The 19,869-nt window shown below is 39.3% G+C and overlaps 1 protein-coding gene across 4 annotated transcripts in view; it reads left to right on the forward strand.

Moving 5' to 3' along the window:
- The window catches only part of RBFOX1 (RNA binding fox-1 homolog 1), a 218,106-nt gene that overhangs the window by 16,076 nt on the left and 182,161 nt on the right, over positions 1–19,869 (forward strand). For all 4 annotated transcript variants that reach the window (XM_069985398.1, XM_069985400.1, XM_069985399.1 and 1 more), the window contains exon 2: positions 2,354–2,596. In XM_069985398.1, coding sequence (XP_069841499.1) covers positions 2,354–2,596 — 243 coding nt within the window. The remainder of the gene's footprint in view (positions 1–2,353; positions 2,597–19,869) is intronic.

Below are 19,869 nucleotides of genomic sequence, written 5' to 3' on the forward strand. Positions count from 1 at the left end.
ATTTATTCCTGCAGTCTAAAACAACAGAAAATAACAAGGATCCCTTAATGATAGAGATCAGAGAAACCTGTGGTCTCTATTGATTAACCCCTTGCACTTTACAATCAATATCAGTGCAGGGAAGGGGAACAATTCAGGGATGTCTGGTTGTATAAGGACAGTTAGCCCTCGACTTTTTAAAAATGACCCTACGGCTATATGAAAAATTGCAGATAATATGCACATATTTAGCTTTCTTATAAGTATCCACTATCGATAATAATCCGAAGGGAAAGACATCCTCTACAATAGAAATTATCATAAATTGTAAGATCGGAAAAACAAACAACACTAGTTCATATAAATGTGAAGAAACAAAGGAAGGGAACTTTTTAATTGTCATTTGTTGCACAGAAACAGTAAAATATTCAGCATTAGCAGAGCGCACACTCATTGAGATACAATCTTATTGTCTTTGAAATATTTATATCATCATTTAAATGTCATGCTTCAGGTTATTCACTCACAGGCAAAACAACTTGTTTACCAAAGAAATAATCTATGAGTTTAAAACATAATTTTCTACTGCAGTCATAAAGGCCACATGCTATTGTGGTAATAAAGACTATGATGTACGGATGTGACTTTAGGGCTGCCACCTGGCACATGAACAACCTACAATGTTCCTTTACTAAGGCCTTGAGATATAATTAGGGAAAATTGTACTTGAAGTGAAATTACTCAGATACCTATTTAAAGAGAAACCAAAGAGGTTTTTTTTTCTTCTTCAAATATAATAAAGAAAAGTTTTACTGGAGGAATGTTGGACTCTATGTATAACAATGGAGTGTAACATGTGCACTCTTCCTTCTATTAAAAAAATGTTCTTTCCAAGATTTAGGATAGAAAGAAATATTCTAAAGGTACTAGGAAATAATGAGTTTATTCAAAATAAAAATTGAAGTAAGTAGGTAAAATCAGTCTAAAATCGGTATGTCACATATTAAGATCCCAATATATGTATAGGTATATGAGTGTATATGCCACCAGGCCCTTGTGGTTCATAGTGATTCTGATAATTCAAAACTTTATAAATAATCCTTATGCTGCGTTTACACGAAACCATTATCGTGCGAATTCGCACGATAACGATTGAATTCGAACGGTAATCGTACGTGTAAACTCTGTGAACGATCAAACGACGAACGAGAAATCGTTCATTTTGATCTAACAACATGTTCCAAAATCGTCTTTCGTCGTTCGCAAAAAATTTGTAGATCGTTCAGTGTAAACAGTCGTTCGCCGACTTAACCAATGTGTGAGATAGGCTTAAGCGATTGCAAAACGATCGCAAAACGATCACAGAGCGAATTTCCGTACAATATATCATACCGTCTAAACGCTGACCGTTGTGAAAAAAAATTGTTACTCCGACATCGTTAATCGTACCATCGGGCCAATTATCGTTTCGTGTAAACGCAGTATAACAATCTACAACAAACTGGTAATTTGATCTTTCAGATACGTTAGTGAATACCAACCACAAAACCTTAGTGGTTAGACAGAAAGAATAGGCTCGACACCTAATTGTTGTCTCAACATGTTTCCAAAGTAGCTGGTGTAGCAGTCACCTGTCACATTTAGCCTATGTTCTGTGAAGTAAATTCCCGCCAAATTCCCAGAAATTTGCAAATTTGCACTGGTTGGGAGAAAGGGATTAACCATAATCCCTAGTGTCCGTCCAATCAGCTGCAGGCCCCTCTGTGATGTCAGCACCTCTCCCTCTATATATGGTGGTTCATTAACAGAGGTAGCCAGTCGGCTGTGTGTGGAGGAGAGAGCAGGATGGCAGCAGGCAGTTAGAGCAGAGCAGGGAGAGACTAACAGAGGGATTTAGGGACAGAGAGGAGAAGAGAAGATAGGAAAAAAGGGCTGATTGTGGGTTATTTTTTGTTATAGCTGCCAACCAAGTTTCCAGTTTACACCCAACAAGTTCGCAAGACCGGCAGTTTAACAGCATTAAATGAAGTGTGAACATAGAGAGAATTGCAGTGCCTTATATCAATTATCCTGTGACCTGTACACTTGCTGACACTTGCTCCCATTATTTATTTGGAATCTGTTTCACAAATAATTACTAGGTTATTTTGAATACTAAATTACAATACCATAGGAACAGCTTTAACCTACTATCTCCTTCTGCTTCCCTGGAAGAGTGTAGGCCCTTGTGGGCAAGGTTTTTTTTTCTTCCATTCAAGTCAGTCAGATAATAATAGGTTAATTTCTGTTAGAGAATAATCAACTTGTTTGCTTCATTGTGTAATCTGGTAAATTTGATAAGTCCAAAATTAAATGTCTCTATTTCTCTTTTCAGGGTAATCAGGAAGCTACAGCACCTCCCGATACAATGGCTCAAACCTACGCTTCTGCTCAGTTTGCCCCACCCCAAAATGGTATTCCGGCAGAATATACAACTCCACATCCTCACCCAGCTCCAGACTACACAGGCCAGTCCACAGTTCCAGAGCACACGTTAAGTATCTACACCCCGGCGCAGACACACTCTGAACAGAGTGCTACGGATACAAATGCACAAACTGTCTCTGGCACAGCAACAGTAAGTCAATACCAGATATATTATTGAGTTATGATAACTTCTTTTTACTTGGCCTACACATCCATATTGTGATGTTCCTTTAATGGGATACTTAATGAATGATATTGAGTTCATGTTTGGTGGACTTTTAGAATCCTTGGTACTGGAAAAAGTGACTGAAATTGCTTTATACAGTAGTGTTTTTGTTCTTAGTGTAAAACAGAAAATAATCAAGAGGCCAGTGAGATGACGGCTCACCTGATTGGGTTGGGCTAAGCAGTCAGTGAACATTTTGGCAATTAGTGAACACATTTCAAAAAATGCTGCTATGGGGCTCGAATTAAGAACTATACTTAAAGGAATTACGGTAGATAATGGGTTTCATGAAGTTAGTGGAGCAGACAGGACTACAGGCACTTGTCGTATAACTGAGTGAAAGACGACTCTGAATTTGTCAAAACTTGGGTTTACTTAGTAAACTTAATGTTTTCTTAAGAGAAAATATATATTACTAGATCAGTTTTCATTTATCTTTTTATGCTGTTTTTTAACTGTTTTAAAGTATTATGTTAGGTTCACATTTTGCCTTTATTGTACTGTGTGTGAGCCTAGCCTTATTTTCATAACATTAAAGGGGTAGTGCTGCGGTAAAAAATTATTCACAAACTAACACACATTACAAAGTTATACAACTTTGTAATGTATGTTATGTCTGTGAATGACCCCCTTCCCTGTGTCCCCCCACCCCAGCACGTGTACCCGGAAGTGTGGTGCGCTATACTCACCTCTCACGTGCCGACAACCGTCTTCGATCTTTAGCTAGTGACGTCTTCTTCGGGCTGACGGCGAACAGCTTCTACTGTCCCGAATGCCGGCCGCCCTCTGCAGCGTCATCCGATGCTCAGCCGCGATTGGCTGAGCATAACTGTGCTCAGCCAATCGCGGCTGAGCACAGTTGTGATGCAGCGGAGGGGGGACGGGCGGCAGCGGCACAGATCAGGTAATATATAATGCACCACACTTCCGGGTACACGGGTGGGGGTGGTTGGACACGGGGAACGGGGCGATTCACAGACATAACATACATTACAAAGTTGTATAACTTTGTAATGTGTGTTATTCTGTGAATAATTTCTGAGCGCCACACTACCCCTTTAAGCTTTTAAATGCTGGATAAATGCTTGGATAAAAAAAATTAAGTAATATCTACTTACCCTGATCCAATTTAGCTGCCAAGCTTGCAATTTCTGCCCATCTCATGGTCCCTGGTGGCATCTAGCAGAGCAGTTCTTGTGAAGATGACACAACACTAAGAACCAGGAGGTAGCCGTGATGCATTAGCTGTGAGGGATCAGGGAACGGGAGTATTACTTACTTATTATATGTATACAAACCCCAGGCATATAGTATATGATTTTATTTAATTTTTTATCTTCAGACAACCCCTTAACCCCTTAAGGACCAGGCCTATTTCGTTTTTTGCGTTTTCGTTTTTTCCTCCTTGTGCTTAAAAGGCTATAGCACTTGCAATTTTTAACCTAGAAACCCACATGAGCCCTTATTTTTTGCGCCACTAATTTTACTTTGCAATGACAGGCTGAATTTTTTCATAAAATACACTGAAAAAGCAGGAAAAAAATAAATGTGTGGTGAAATTGAAAAAAAAAAACAACAACTCATTTTGTTTATTTGGGGGGGAATTGGTTTTTACGCCATTCGCGTAAAAACTTAATTGTTATATATGTTCCTCAAGTCGTTACGATTACAAAGATATAGAACATGTATAACTTTTCTTGTATGTGATGGCTTGTAAAAAAATTCAAACCATTGTTAACAAATATATCTTCCTTAAAATTGCTCCATTCCCAGGCTTATAGCGCTTTTATCCTTTGGTCTATGGGGCTGTGTGAGGTGTCATTTTTTGCGCCATGATGTTTACTTTCTATCCGTACCTTGATTGCGCATATGCGACTTTTTGATCTATTTTTATTACAATTTTTCTGGATTTGATTGCGACCAAAAATGTGCAATTTTGCACTTTGGGATTTTTTTTGCACTTACGCTGTTTACTGTGCGAGATCAGGAATGTGATAAATTAATAGATCGGGCGATTACGCACGCAGCAATTTCAAACATGTTTATTTATTTATTTATTTATTTTTATTTATAACATGGCGAAAGGGGGGTGATTCAAACTTTTATTAGGGGAGGGGGCTTTTTATTAAAAACAACATTTATTTTTTTCACACTTATACTAAAAGCCCCATAGATATACAGCATAGATCGATGAGATTGATTGGCTGCTGCATTCGAAAGCAACCCAATGCCGAGTCGGGATCAGCGTCATTACGGCGCAGACCCCGAACGCTAAAGGATGCGCGGATCGCTTTTCCGGGACAACGTCCCGGAGGAGCGATTCACCCCTCTAGACACCAGGGAAAGGCTCCGGAAGGTAATTAGATGCAGCTGTCAACTTTGACAGCTGCATCTGATTAGCAGGCACGGCGATCGGACCGTGCCTGCTAATAGCCGCGGTCCTGGGCTACATGCGGCACCCGGGACCGCGGTGGTTGAGAGTGGGGTCACCGCGCGGGCCCGCTCTGAACTCCCTTCACGACCGCAGGACGAAAATATACGTCCGCGGTCGTTAAGGGGTTAAATAATAAATATAGGAGTAAATAACTATAGTATCAACTTTTAATAGTATGTACTTGTTTAGGATTGGATAGTTGATAGGATTTATACTGACTGATTATTCTGATTTGTTCTAAATGCGTTTTATTAGGTTTTTGCAAAGCCCAATTTACTTGCATTGTATTGTATTCTGTTTAAGATTATGGTTTGTGTACTAAAAATCCACTGGATAGTACTGGATACGTGTACACATCCGGACATGCTGCATACTGGGATATTTTATGTGTAAAACTACGACTACTTTTAACCAGTACTCATGTGTCCTATTTCCATATAAGAAGATAAAAGTCTTTCAAGGGTTCATTTTCTCCACCTAACAGCCAATTCCTTTCTCACTCACATCATCTGTTTGATATGTTAAATATCTTTTTCTTATCCAATAATTTATTTTACTGATAAAGACAGATTCCTAATTCCTTATGCTTTGGTGGCTGCGGGATTCAAATGTTTTTCTTAAGCACCAGGTATTACGGCAGCAGGGGGTAATGCAGCATAAAAGACATCACCTTATATCTCAGCAAAGTACATTTTCTTGCCCTTACCTGTTTGCCTTCTATGCAATTTCCCTTTGTAAAGTAGCATTTCATATATTGACTCTGCATTTCTACTAAGCTTATACTGGCGTCTTATTTTACCTTATTATTTCCCAAAGTATTGTAAATGGAGCCAGTAAGAAAAATATATATTCATCACATTCATTGTAAGATGTCCAGTGACTGATGAGCAGTCAAAAAGCACATAGTACATACATTTTTTAGTCTAATGCAGTACTTTTCAGAGGAATGGGGGAAAATATCCCAATAAACATCTCTACTTGGAACTACAGTGGTGCCTCGGATTATGAGCATAATTCGTGCCGGAACCGTGCTTGTAATCCAAATCCACTCTTATACCAAAGCAAATTATCCGATAAGAAATAATTGAAATGCAGACAAATGGTTCCACACCCCCAAAATTATGATTTTTTTTCTGAATAACAGGTTAAACAAATAAAACAAACATTTAGAAAGCTGGATATGTCATATTATAAGTTACTGTACAGTACAGCAATCAGCATGTGGAGTATAATGCATAGTAAGTGCATAAATCTAAAAAAACTGCTGCAGTTTGTAGATACAGGATGGAACTGCAGATCCCCATAATGCAGTAGCACAGTACAACAGGCTAGAATAGTGAAGCAGGGCTGCTGTCAGAGGTCTGTGTGATCACATGACAGCAATGTAGAAGAGGTTTGTGTTCAGCATAGACCAATCAGGAAGTGAAAATCACACAGCTGTGCAGGAGGACACTGACAGAAACCTTTCTATACAGCAGTGTGAATGGCTGAGTGTAAGTGCAGGCACATTATAGCAACAGAGTATATAGCTGAGTGTAAGTGCAGGCACATTATGGCAGCAGTATGTATAGCTGAGTGTAAGTGCAGGCACATTATAACAGCAGTGCATATAGCTGAGTGTAAGTGCAGACACATTATAGCAGCAGTGTGTATAGCCGAGTGTGAGTGCAGGCACATTATAGCAGGAATAGAGAGGATGGGAAACACAAAGGCTGACAGAGACTGCAGGAAGGAATGAGCAGGGTACAGGGTGAGCACAGTATAGCAGCACTCTCTGTCCAGGGAGAGAGGGGTTACAGCTATGGAGAGATTACCTCTTAAGTCCTGTTCCCTGCCTGAAGTGGATCTGCTATGATTTGGAAGGTGAGGGAGACTTCCTGGGTCAGAGTACAGTGCTGTAGATCACACTATGCAGACCATGCCCCTCTCCCACTCCCCGTCCCACCCAGTACAGAGAGCTCTTAAACCAAGTCACAATTTTGAAAAACTGTGAGTTCTTCTTGAAAAACGCTCTCAATCCAAGTTACTCTTAAACCAAGTTATCGCTGTACTCTGGAATGATGCAATCTGTAAATGTACTTCCAGGGTGCTGTACTTAGTCTGATCCTAAAGGTTCTATAAAATTCTTGTGATCTGGGATCAATAAGATATAATAGTTGTCAGATAACTAAATTGTACAGAATATCTACAGGTTATAGAGAAGTATATACAATTCACTATCTAAGCACTGAGAAACAGAATAGGCCAGAATGAAATGTAAATGTGGGTTGCTCATAAAGACCACTCTTCCATGTATGCCCTGTTAGGACATATGAATGCAATAGAGGGGAGTCCCTGGCTTAAGACCTCCCTTTAACTGCATAAAGGTACATTAGCAGCCTTGAACCATCCATGTATTTTATGGGCAGCCATTATTGTGAATGACTGCCTTAAAGTTCTATACCTTTCCTATGGCAGCTGCTGGAGAAATGGCTGACTGGCTGTAACTTTCCTCAGTAAAAGATATGTATTTCAGGTCAGTGTAAAAAAGGATTTCAATGATGGGACAACTTCTTGAACCGAAAATCTATTATCACCCCCCCTTCATGACCAGAAATCTTTTGTCGGTGGGGCAAAATTTTTCCAGTGCTGGTCTCCTGTGCAGAATATCATGAAAGCTCAGCTGTTGACCCAGTGGGCCCCTGCTCTACGGGGAGAAGAAAAACCTCTGACCCTCCTAGTTAGGATCCCTTGGGCAAATTGTTATTGTGGCATTTTAATGGTTTCTGGGCATCTGTCACCCCATCAGCACCAAGGTGACACAGTCACTTGGATGTAGATGGGTTTCCATCTTTGCTATGTATGCAATGTATTGCACCTTCTTAGCTGTGCATCCAGATAGGCAGTTAGCTCGCTTTCAACATTATATTGGCAGGATAATACACCGCACTATAGTAGTAGTAGTGCAGTGTATCATATGAGCAATCAGAAGATTACATTTCTAAGTACCCTTGTGGGATTATAAAAAGTGAAATTTCACATTTTATTTTATTATATAAAAAAGTTATATCCCCCGCCCCCTTCCAATACAAAAACTACACAATTTTTCTCGATATATATATATATATATATTTATATTTATATATAAAACATAAAGAGTAACCCATGTTTGGTACTGACCTGAAATATAACATTATCTCATTATTTATCCCATATGCTGAACGCTGTAAAAATAGGGAGGGAGCATGTGACTTTTCAGTTGAGTTTCACCAAAAAAAAAAAGGTACCACCTTGATTTTTTTTTCCTGAGTGTTTTTTTTTTTTTTTTTTTTTTCGCTGCATGAACATACCCTAATACAACTGTATGATAACTATGGTAACAAGAATTGGCTGCTTGGCCAATCACTGGCTTAGCTGGGTCACTGCTGTCACTCCCGAGATCTGTGGTTCAGCAATGCCACATACAGTAGATAGACAGACAATTAATTTGTTTGCTCCCTTAAAAGGATTCCTCTTGCCTAAGCCGCTTCTATTTTTTATCCACATCTTACAGATGTTCTGTCACTTTTATACATACTCCCTAGATTAATGAAAGTAAGCTTATGTTGTAAGCCTGACAAATAATTCTAAATATCAGTGTGTGACCCTTGTCTTGCAATGTGTTATCCCGTATGGTGCGGCTTTAAAAAATTGAATATTCATGAAGCATTCATGGATAGATTTTATGAATTGCTTACTTACTGTACTTCATTCTATAATAGTCCATGAAATGAACTGATTTTATTTTGGCAAAACATCTCTTTCTCCTTCTCCCTGAATGTAACCACACATCACATATCAGATTCAGTGCTGTTACTGAGCACATTTTAACAACACTGAAATATTTATGACTCGGATAATAATTGCAGTGGGTTTCATATTTAGAATGTGAGTGATGGTGTCTGCAATATAGAACAAGACCTCAGTTTTTGTAACATTAGTGAGTTTAGAGGGGGAAAAAATCAATTTCTGGATGTTTATATACTGGAGAATGTTCATTAAGTTTCATATATTCAGTAAATATAACACAGACTACACATCAATCAGTCTAAGACTAAGCTTACATGGGTTGGAACTGATATGGAACATTTCCACAGGGAAAATCTGCAAGGCAAATTTGTTCCAAAGTATGCATTTTGGGTATGGATTTCTGAGCAGATAAAGGCTATGTTCACACAACATTGGAATGACGGGCGGTTTTTGGTACACCTGGCAGACTATTGGCAAATAATGAAGGTCACATAGAATGACCATTGACCATGTTGTCTTTTACCATCAAAAAGACAGCCGCAAAAGTTTCAAATCTATCTATCTATCTATCTATCTATCTATCTCCTATCTATCTATCTATCTATCTATCTATCTATCTATCTAGGTAGAAGATAATCCACAGCACTCAGCAGATACGGTGAAAAAAATGTGGGTTTATTCCATGTACAAACGGTGATCCACGTCAATCAAATTCAAAAGCAAAGTGCAGCATACAAAAAGACCGGAGCAACGTTTCAGCGAACCAACATCGCCATTTTCAAGCACGGTGAGTGAACACATGAGCAATCTATATATACAGGTGTGATACAAAATACAGTGTTTCCATTGGTTAATCAAAGTGTCAATCAAATGTCCATGTGACTATGGGTATTAACTCCATCGTGACCCATTCAGTGTCCTATACGGAGTAGATACTATACGATGGGAGGATTCTCGTGATGCAAGACGGACATGTATTTACAATATCTAGATTATCCTAATTGTGCTTTGACCGTATTCAGACAAGTGGCAAGGTAAGCTGCGACTACGCCCGGAGGGGCTATATTACTTGGGGTTGAGGGTTGTCGCTGTGCACACTGCAGGTGGTTTCCCTTGCGGTTTGAGCTAGTGCAATCCCCATCAGGGGATCGACTTTAGCGATGGAGCCTTTCCCTTGATGCCCGATGAGGTACAGCTGTAAAGCCACAGATCACAGATTGATTCACACGATGCGGTTGCCCGTACCGAGGTCAAGCACGGAGGAATCCATTACACTGCTTCCTGGTCACCCACTGAAACATGGAGGCTCTAGTCATGTCTTGCATTCAGCGAGGACCTTCCTAAACCGTGGAACCTGTCACAGATGTTTTTGCGTATGGACTTTCTTAGAAATGAATGGACTTCATCATTTACAAGCCTCTTATTACTCACTATATGCACTAGAGGTGTAAAGAGTAGAAATCATGAAGTATCTACTCCGTATAGGACACTGAATGGGTCACGATGGAGTTAATACCCATAGTCACATGGACATTTGATTGACACTTTGATTAACCAATGGAAACACTGTATTTTGTATCACACCTGTATATATAGATTGCTCATGTGTTCACTCACCGTGCTTGAAAATGGCGATGTTGGTTCGCTGAAACGTTGCTCCGGTCTTTTTGTATGCTGCACTTTGCTTTTGAATTTGATTGACGTGGATCACCGTTTGTACATGGAATAAACCCACATTTTTTTCACCGTATCTGCTGAGTGCTGTGGATTATCTTCTACCTACACAGTTTAGCCTTTGGTCAAGGCAAGATCCGCTGGCACCGTTGTTGCCTGGAGTGCTGCTGAATTATACTCTACATATCTATCTATCTATCTATCTATCTATCTATCTATCTATCTATCTATCTTTGTATGTATATATATATATAGGCATTTAATACTTACTGTTGTAACACCGGTGTTATTAAATAATAGAAAAAATACATTGCATTGATTGTAATGGAATCCCATTCAGAGTTTATACACTCTGTATATACACCGGCCGGGATTCCTTGCGGCCACACAAGACAGATATAAGACGTCGGTTATGGGTAATTGGAATGTGGGCACACCGAAATGTGCTCGCATCCCAATTCTAAAGAAATTAAGTTCATACTCCCAGGACTGCAGTGTCAGAGAACGGCCGGTGTCATACTGTGTGTGAACCCGGCCACATACTGGAGGTCTTTGGCTATGTTCACACTACGTGAACAACCGGCCATTCTGTTAGCCCGGATCATCCTGGCCGGTACTTAAGTGATCTTTCCGGCCGCAGAGCTCTGATGCGGGCGCATCAGCGTGCGCCCGCATCAGAGCTTCCCATAGCCCACAGTGAAGCAAGTGGCCAGAGCCGCTTGCTTCATTGTGTGAACTGACAGGTCTTTATGCGGCAGGAATTCACTGAATTCCGGCCACAGAAAACTGACATGTCAGTTTTTTCCGGTGCCGCATGGGATCTCGGCCGGAGCGCATACGATGTGTGTATGCGCCGGCCGGGATCCCATTGCAAATAAGGCATTGTTCGACTCCTCAAAACTACGGCCGTAGTTCTGCGATGAGAACTACGGCCGTAGTTTTACGTAGTGTGAACATAGCCTTTATCTGTATGCACCACCTATTTCCAACTATTGGATGTGCTGCCTGCTTTTTGTCTTTCTGTATCTATCTATCTATCTATCTATCTATCTATCTATCTATCTATTATATATATGTCTATCTATCTATCTATCTATCTATCTATCTATCTATCTATCTACCTATCTCCTATCTATCTATCTATCTATCTATCTATCTATCTATCTATCTCAAGCTAAACTACCAAATTAATCTCTCCATTCAATGTCATTTTCTTATCTCCCAGACATACATATGCTTTACACACATCCTCATACAGGCATTATCACCCATACCCAAAAAGCATTTTATATTCTCCATTCCAGCCAAATTATTTCTAAATGTCTCTATCTGCATTTAAATCTTGATAATACATCAGAGCATGTAGTAATGAGAAAGAGTGTATTGTAAGGCATCTGCTTACACCTCTGCTACATGATTAAAATAAAGGCAGCAAACATCTTAGTAAAATCTTCTCTTCGATATCTAGATGCCTCCATCCTGTGAAAAATTCACATTCTTAATATGTTCTAAAGAGAATAAAATGTCCAAACAGCTGCAGACCACCATCAGTGAAAACTAATGGTGTGCTCACATACTGCCATTACACTCCACTATATTTGAAATTGCTCAAGGTGACTGCTTGAGATGTACTTGTGGAGCTAGAATGATGTGTAGAAAGATTAACAAAGGTTAACAGAGGTTGTTGGAATAAGAAGAATACTTTGATTTGATAGCAGGACTATGTTTGCTTGAAAGCCTGATGGCACCACTTATCTATGCCCGTCTGTACCACGAAGCAGGGAGACATGCTTAATTTCACTTTTCACTCACTTTTTTTGTATTGTTTTTTATTGTATTTTATTTCCCGTTCTTGTCAATTTATCCATACAGTATATAGAGCATTTGTATCTATACATAATATCAATACTGCTTTCTTAGAAGACACAAAGGATTGCTGCGGCAGCCTCCCACATCTATGCCAGCTCTATATGGTGCAGGTGTAAAGTATAATAAACCTTACACATGGGACTGAGCACCTCCCCTCGTACAATACAGTGCCCCTTCATGCCCACTTGGCAAGCAGAGTGCAGACTGTCAAAAGGTCACAATTATTGCAAATTTTTCTGGGTGTCTTCTTCATTTAGCTGAATATCGCTAGTTCATATGTCAGGGAGGCATTGTCTAGGGTTCTCAGTGTTCTACGCCTGTATGCTGGTGAACCCCACTTTCATTGATAGGTAAGCAGGGCTTGGCTTAGAGCACTGAACCCCATATAAAAGCACTGAACCCCATAAAAAAGTCTGCATAATGTCTCATACCATCCCAGGCATATCAAAGAGCAAGAGGACAATAAATAACAGCACAAAGGCATTGCAGCCCTAAGACACTGAAAGCCCTCTCTGACACTCTAATGGTCAATGAAAGTGCATTTGTCAATGGAAAAAAGACCCAGATTCCCTAGGTATCTTCTGTATCCTTTTATTAAAATGTATTTGCCAGTGCCAATTGTTCCACATGCATTTTGCAGGTGGTAGGTTCACTTTTAATCTCAAGCAAATGACTAAAGAAGCCACTAGTTGAGCTACTAAGACAACCATGCTCACTGGGCTCAATACATATTTGCCAACATTTGCATTCCAAATCAAAGGATATTTTAAATCCTGCCACGTTCTCCCATGGAACAGCCCAAAACTATTGCCTCTAGTACACATGAGAGTAAAATCTTGTTCATTCTTTTTCCTCTATACTCGTTTTTATTTTAGATGTTTCCAGGTTTGTTTTTGTGCTGCCGTGATCTGTAGTTTTTATCAGTACTGCTTTTGGGGTGATGGGACTTTTTGGCCACTTTAAAAAAAAAAAAATTCTGGAAGAGACTGAAAAAATACAATATTGGCGTGTGGTATTTCACTCCCTGCCGTTCCACCCCAGGTGACGGGAAAAAGATGGACCCAATCCTGGGAAACTGGGAGAAGTTTCCTGGGATTGGATCCAGCTTTTCCTGGCATCCTGGGAGGAGTGGCAGGGAGCGAAGTAGCACTGAAAGGCTGCGGGCTTGATGAGCAGAGCGCTGATCAAATGAAGCACTTTGCTTTATTGAGATCAGATATTCTCTCATCTCTACTGCTAACTACTACAAAGATTGCTCCGACAGTGTGGGACAGGTAATATGCATACCCTCCTGCTCAGCATCCCAGGCGCTAAAAGGGTGTATCAGCAGGAAAGATTTGTTTTCGTCTTTGTTCCCCTTTAAGCATATGCACTATACATATTGTCAGATAGAATAGATTGCAACATATATTTCCAAAAATACCTTCAAGTCTATTGTCTCCTTCAGAAATTTCTAGCAAAAAGATGAAGTTATGGTTCATTTCCTATTACTTTAGGCTTAACACTTTAAGCATATTTTACTAAATACAGTTTCGAACTAAACCTTTTAAAAGCTTAATAACCAGCATTTTACAGTTGTATTGTGCGCTGCAGAGGTCATGCAGACATTAATAAAACATTGCATTCATGTGAGAATTCCATTAAAATAATGTTTTATTTATAAATTCTGTGTAAAGTTGTATTTTACATCCGCAGTAATATCTCCATGCTTTGCTAGAAATTACACAAATTGAGGTGGTCTGGGACACACTAAACTGCATTTAGTTGCCTTTGGTAGAAATCTGAATTATTATATGCAGTACGCTTGGTTAAGGTTTATAGTTCTATGCATACATGAGACGACAATTGAAATATGCTGTACACCAACCTTATATACATGGTTTTAACTGGTCCTATTGTCTCTTCTTCCTACAGTTGGAGATAGCAAATTGACTGTCCTTCCATTAAAATAGGTATATATATAAAGAAGATCCTAAAAATATACATCTTCGTGGGAGACCCTGATTGAGGCTTGCAACACAGATTTGGCTCAGGACAAACAAAATGGGCCTGACAACAAAACTGACATTTATAGATCTGATGAATCAAATTGACTTCATTGAGGTCTGTCTGTTTTCTCTATTTTGAAGGATTTGACCAGACAAAAAATACTGCCAACACCTTGGACCCATGTAAATCAGCTATCCGCACTACACAGTGAGAGGAACTTGTCTCTGTTCACGGTGCAGCCCCTGTTCAAGTGAACAAGCTCTGAGCTGCAGTTAGGGTCCTATTACACTGAGCGATCCTTAACGATTAACGACTAACGATAAACGATCGCAAACGAGATTGTTTATCGTTAACCTGAAATCGTTCACCATATTACACAGAATGATGGTCGTTAGTTACGGTCATTACTATGATCGTTATTGCGATCGTTACTGATCCCAGCAAAATGAACAATATGCAATTGAACTGAACGACTAGTGAATAAATGCGGAACTTGAGCGAATGAATGTGGTATTACAGTGAATGATTAGCGAATGATTAGCGAACGATTAACAATAATTTTAGGTTCAGATCCAAATCAACGACATACAAACGATTTTCCGATCGTTGCCTGCAATTACACAGAACGATTATCATTTGAATTCGAACGATATAACGATTTTTCGCACGATAAGAGTCCTGTGTAATAGGGCCCTTACAATTCACTAGCCCTACACAGTGAACAAAGAGAAACCCTTTTCATTGTATAGTACGGGCTCCAAACTGCTGATCAGTTGGTACCCCATTGATCAGATGACTGATCTGCATTTGAATGAAAATGCAGAAAAAGTCCATCTGTGTATATATATATATATATATATATATATATATATATGTACAGCATATATATATATATATATATATATATGTACAGCATATATATATATATACAGTATGTATATATATATATATATATAATATATATATATATATATATATATATATATATATATATATATATATACGCTTAGACACTATGCACAACTGTATATTGGTTAAGGCTCTCTGGTTCTCTGGTTGTCTTGATCCGCATTTTGATTTACTGTATAATGAATAATGAAAATGTTTGAGTTTTTTTGTCCTTAGTTTATCTAACTTTCTATAATATGGTTTAGGTAATGTGTTACATCCTTGATAGAAGTGTTTTACACTTGAATATCCATTGTGCTTTAAAAATGACTGATAGGTAGGGTCCAAATAATTCCATATTACAGTAAAATATAAGTAAAAAACATTTGATCTCTCACCAGTGTTAGGCCATATTCAGCGGCCGGGTCACAGAACAGCCGGTGTCAGAGAAAATCATCCCGGCCGGTACTGCAGATGATCTTCATTTCTGATCTATTGGGATGAGGGCGCATCTGTGTCATCCCAATACACCGCTGCACCCAATGGAGCGTGCGGCAGGAGCATGTGTACTGACAGGTTCTCTGCAGCCACTATTCAATGAACAGCGGCCGCAGAAAACGGACATGTCAGTTTGTCGTGTGGCCAGTTGGAATTATGGCCCGGAGCATAAACTATGTGTATACCCTCCGGCCGGGACTCCATACATTCAAATGCAACATATGTTTTACATAAATCACGGCCACTGCTGCAAATTGCAACAACTGCCGTGATTTATGTAAAACATACGTTGTGGGAACATGGCCTTATACAGTTTGCACTCATGCTATGGCCTCAAATTCACCATGGGACTTATCTCCCCACCTAACAGCATTATGAGGACCTATAATGCTGTTCGGCTGGTAAAATTATGGGCAGGCTGAGGCTGAGGTTTGTGGCCATAATATGGCCACAGCAATGCATCTTTATTACATTTATGCAAAATAAGTTACATTTTCTGTCTAGTTTGTGACATGGACATCTCCTCTCATCTTACACCAATTTTCTACCTTGTCGACATTTTCCAACATCCATCTCCTTCCCTTTTGAAAGCAGCTTTCTCTGGGCACAGTTTTGCACCTTTTCCTTTAGTTTCTTCTCTCGTAGCAATATTTTACCCCATTCCCCCTCTGTTGGATGTTCACCACCCTCAGCATTGTAGCATCAGAGTGGTATGGCAATAGAAAACCGAAGGAAACATGGGTTTGTGCCATTTTGTTTGATTGGTGGGGTGCAACATCCAGCTACCCTATTGATCAGCTGTTCAAAATAGCCACAGCACCTTTACTACTCAGTGAATGTGTTTCGAATCCATGTGCCACCCTTTGAGTAGTGGTGGAAGGTGGATTTGTTGTAGTGGTGGAAGGGGAAACCCTTCAGGTTCATGTAAGTGATAGTATATTTAATTGAGGTGCTAACCACAAACATATACTACATTTCTGTGTGTGCGTGTGTGTGTGTGTGTGTGTGTATATATATATATATATATATATATATATATGTATATATATTTTTTTTTTTTTTTATTTTTTTTTTGCTGCTGCTTCATCGCTATAAACTAATGCTGTTACTAATGTAAGGTAAAAGGTAACAGTCAGTGTACATCACACTATTTTGTCATCTGATCCTGTAGTTTTCAGACAAATACATAAATGGATTCCTGCTGGACTAGTACACAACAAAAGGGCACTAGTTCAATACATTAGGAGCATCTATAAAATGACCCCCCTTGAACCCTGGGAGGTAATAATCCAATCTACTGTGATTAGGGTTATCATTCATGTGAATAGAAGGAGCAGCCAGGCAGAAAATGATTATAATAATATGGAAAGACGCATACATTTTAAATGCAAAAGCCACTTTACAGAGTGCCACTTGCTATCAGCATCATTGTTATTACATACTCAGTGACGGAAAGTGAAGCTACCTTTGAATGCCCATAGTTCAGAAAATTTTAGGAAATTGCTCAAATACCAAGTACTACTACAGAATCACCCAAACAATATTAGAAACAACTGGAATCTCCTACAATCCATAGTCTGTAATGTTAAATGGGATATGCTGAGACTTATCTGTATAGAAATTTTACATAAAGAGTTAAAAAGAAACATATATGAGTATATTCTTTTGAACTATTTTCCTATTTATTAAATGTATAGTCATTCATCACTGTGTAGTATCATGTATTCATTTTATTTAATATATTATTCGACTGTCGACATTACATTCCCACACTATGCCCCACAAGTACAGTGGAGATTCAAGCAAATTGATCTGGCAGCTTTGATGTAGTCTCAGTGGATGAGAGTTGATCCATGTTGCCTTGCCAACATGGATGCCATTTTCTTCTGACTCGTCTCAGATCCAGAGGAATTTGTGTACTTTTATCTGTTTGCAAATAAGGTTTAGAGCAAATCTCTTGCAAATCCCCTAGAGAGGTTTTGCCAGCACACAAAAAGCTAAAATTCTCTCTCCCTGCTTGCTGTTAACATGTAATTTCATTCACAGAAACGGGATCATGTAGGAGTCTATGTCAGCTATCCCTCTGCTCTCCACTTACAGCACTTTGACTTTGACACTGACAAAAATGGAATTAAGGAGAACATAAAATGTCACCTATGTTTTATTAGTATTAAAAACTGAAAAAGGTGATATTTCTGGTACCAAACATCTGTACAAAAGTGTGAATGAAAATATCTATAGGTCCCAGCGAAAGTCTACAATCAAATAAAGCAACACAGACAGATAAAATGTGAATCTCTTTATTAATAATTGAAAAGTAGAAAAAAAAAACATGGACAAGATGGTTAATACAGTTAAAGCGACTCCGTACCCACAATCTAACCCCCCCAAACCACTTGTACCTTCAGATAGCTGCTTTTAATCCAAGATCTGTCCTGGGGTCCGTTTGGCAGGTGATGCAGTTATTGTCATAAAAACAACTTTTAATCCGGCAGCGCTGTGTCTAACTGCCGGGGCTTACATTTGTATATGCATTAGGCTGGCACACCCTCTCTGCCCCTCCTCCCCACCCTCCTCATCATTAGGAATGCTTCAGGCAGATTGCTTCCTATTGCCCACCTGTGTGTATAATGAACATGGGCTGGATCGTTAAGACACCTGTGCAAAGCTCAAACAGCAGTAAATGCTCCTGGATCATTCCGAATGATGAAGAGAGTGGGGAGGAAAGACGGAGAGGTGGTGCCAGCCTAATGCATATACAAATCTAAGCCCCGTCCGTTAGACACAGCGCTGTAGGATTAAAAGTTGTTTTTAGGACAATAACTGCATCACCTGCCGAACGGACCCCAGGACAGATCTTGGATTAAAAGCAGCTATCCAAAGGTACAAGTGGTTTGGGGGGGACAGATTGTGGGTACAGAGCCGCTTTAAAATATACATACAAATCTCTGATGCAAAAAAAAATATATATATATAAGAGGTCACAAATCACATTACAAAAAAGGTATACAGTGTTTACCAGTATTACCCACTACACAGTCGTTACTCTCTTACTGGACTCTCCTCCAAAGGGTACAAGCTTACTGGATGGTACATTTCTGATAACTCCCTTGTGGTTTCACTGGAGCACAGTAAGACTTTCAGTTAAGGGAGCTCCCAAACTGTGGGGGGATTCTGGTACTGTATATAATATCTATGTTACCAGCTAGTACCATCATGCTTCTATTGGATACTGCTTTGGATCATTTTATTAGTCTCTCTGACACACAGTTGCTTTATCCCTCCCCTTGACAGGTATAATAGTAATAAGATAACAGGTACAGTATTCATATCAATATTTATTGCTTTAAAAAGAAAAACCCTTTTGTGCATGGGACACTGAGGATGAAGGTAATTCTCTTACCGCTTCTCTCCTTGTATTTAGTAGCTATATCCTCAGGCTATTGAGGCAGTTTGGAGCACTGGGGGCGGGACTTCTGAGGGCGCATTGGTGCTTTGGGGTGGTAGTCACACCCCCAGTGCTCCAAATCACCTGATTAGCCTGAGGACATTACTATTAAATATACAGAAACGGTGCAGAGGATGAAGGTACCTTCCCGTTTACAGAAGGGAGATATCAGCAGATTAGATTAGAATCCTCTATCCATATCTATTCAGCATTATAAAAACATGGCCACTTTCTTCCAGCACCACTCTTGTCTCCAGTTTAGGTGGGGTGTTACAACTTAGTACCATTAAATAAATGGAGCTTAATTGCAAACCATACCTGAACTGGAGACAAGAGTATGTTGTCTCTGGAAGAAAGTAGCCATGTTCTTCCAGTGCTGGATAACCCCTCTAACATCATTGTGGAAATCATCTCGATGACTTGTAGGCTTGTAAAGTAGGTTTATAAAAAATTCCCAGTAAAGTTTCTGATTAATTGAATATCCATGTATCAGAGGCAATAATTTTGTTACCATAAAGTCAGATTACGAGCATAAATCCTCAGGCGTAATAGTAAAAATGTCTGTGTGGGTTTAAACAGCTTTTCAGAATTATATTCATACTTAAGTCTCATGGAATGATACCATTTTTT

Source organism: Dendropsophus ebraccatus, chromosome 9 (assembly GCF_027789765.1).
Source record: "Dendropsophus ebraccatus isolate aDenEbr1 chromosome 9, aDenEbr1.pat, whole genome shotgun sequence".
In the NCBI taxonomy this organism is placed as follows: domain Eukaryota; kingdom Metazoa; phylum Chordata; class Amphibia; order Anura; family Hylidae; genus Dendropsophus; species Dendropsophus ebraccatus.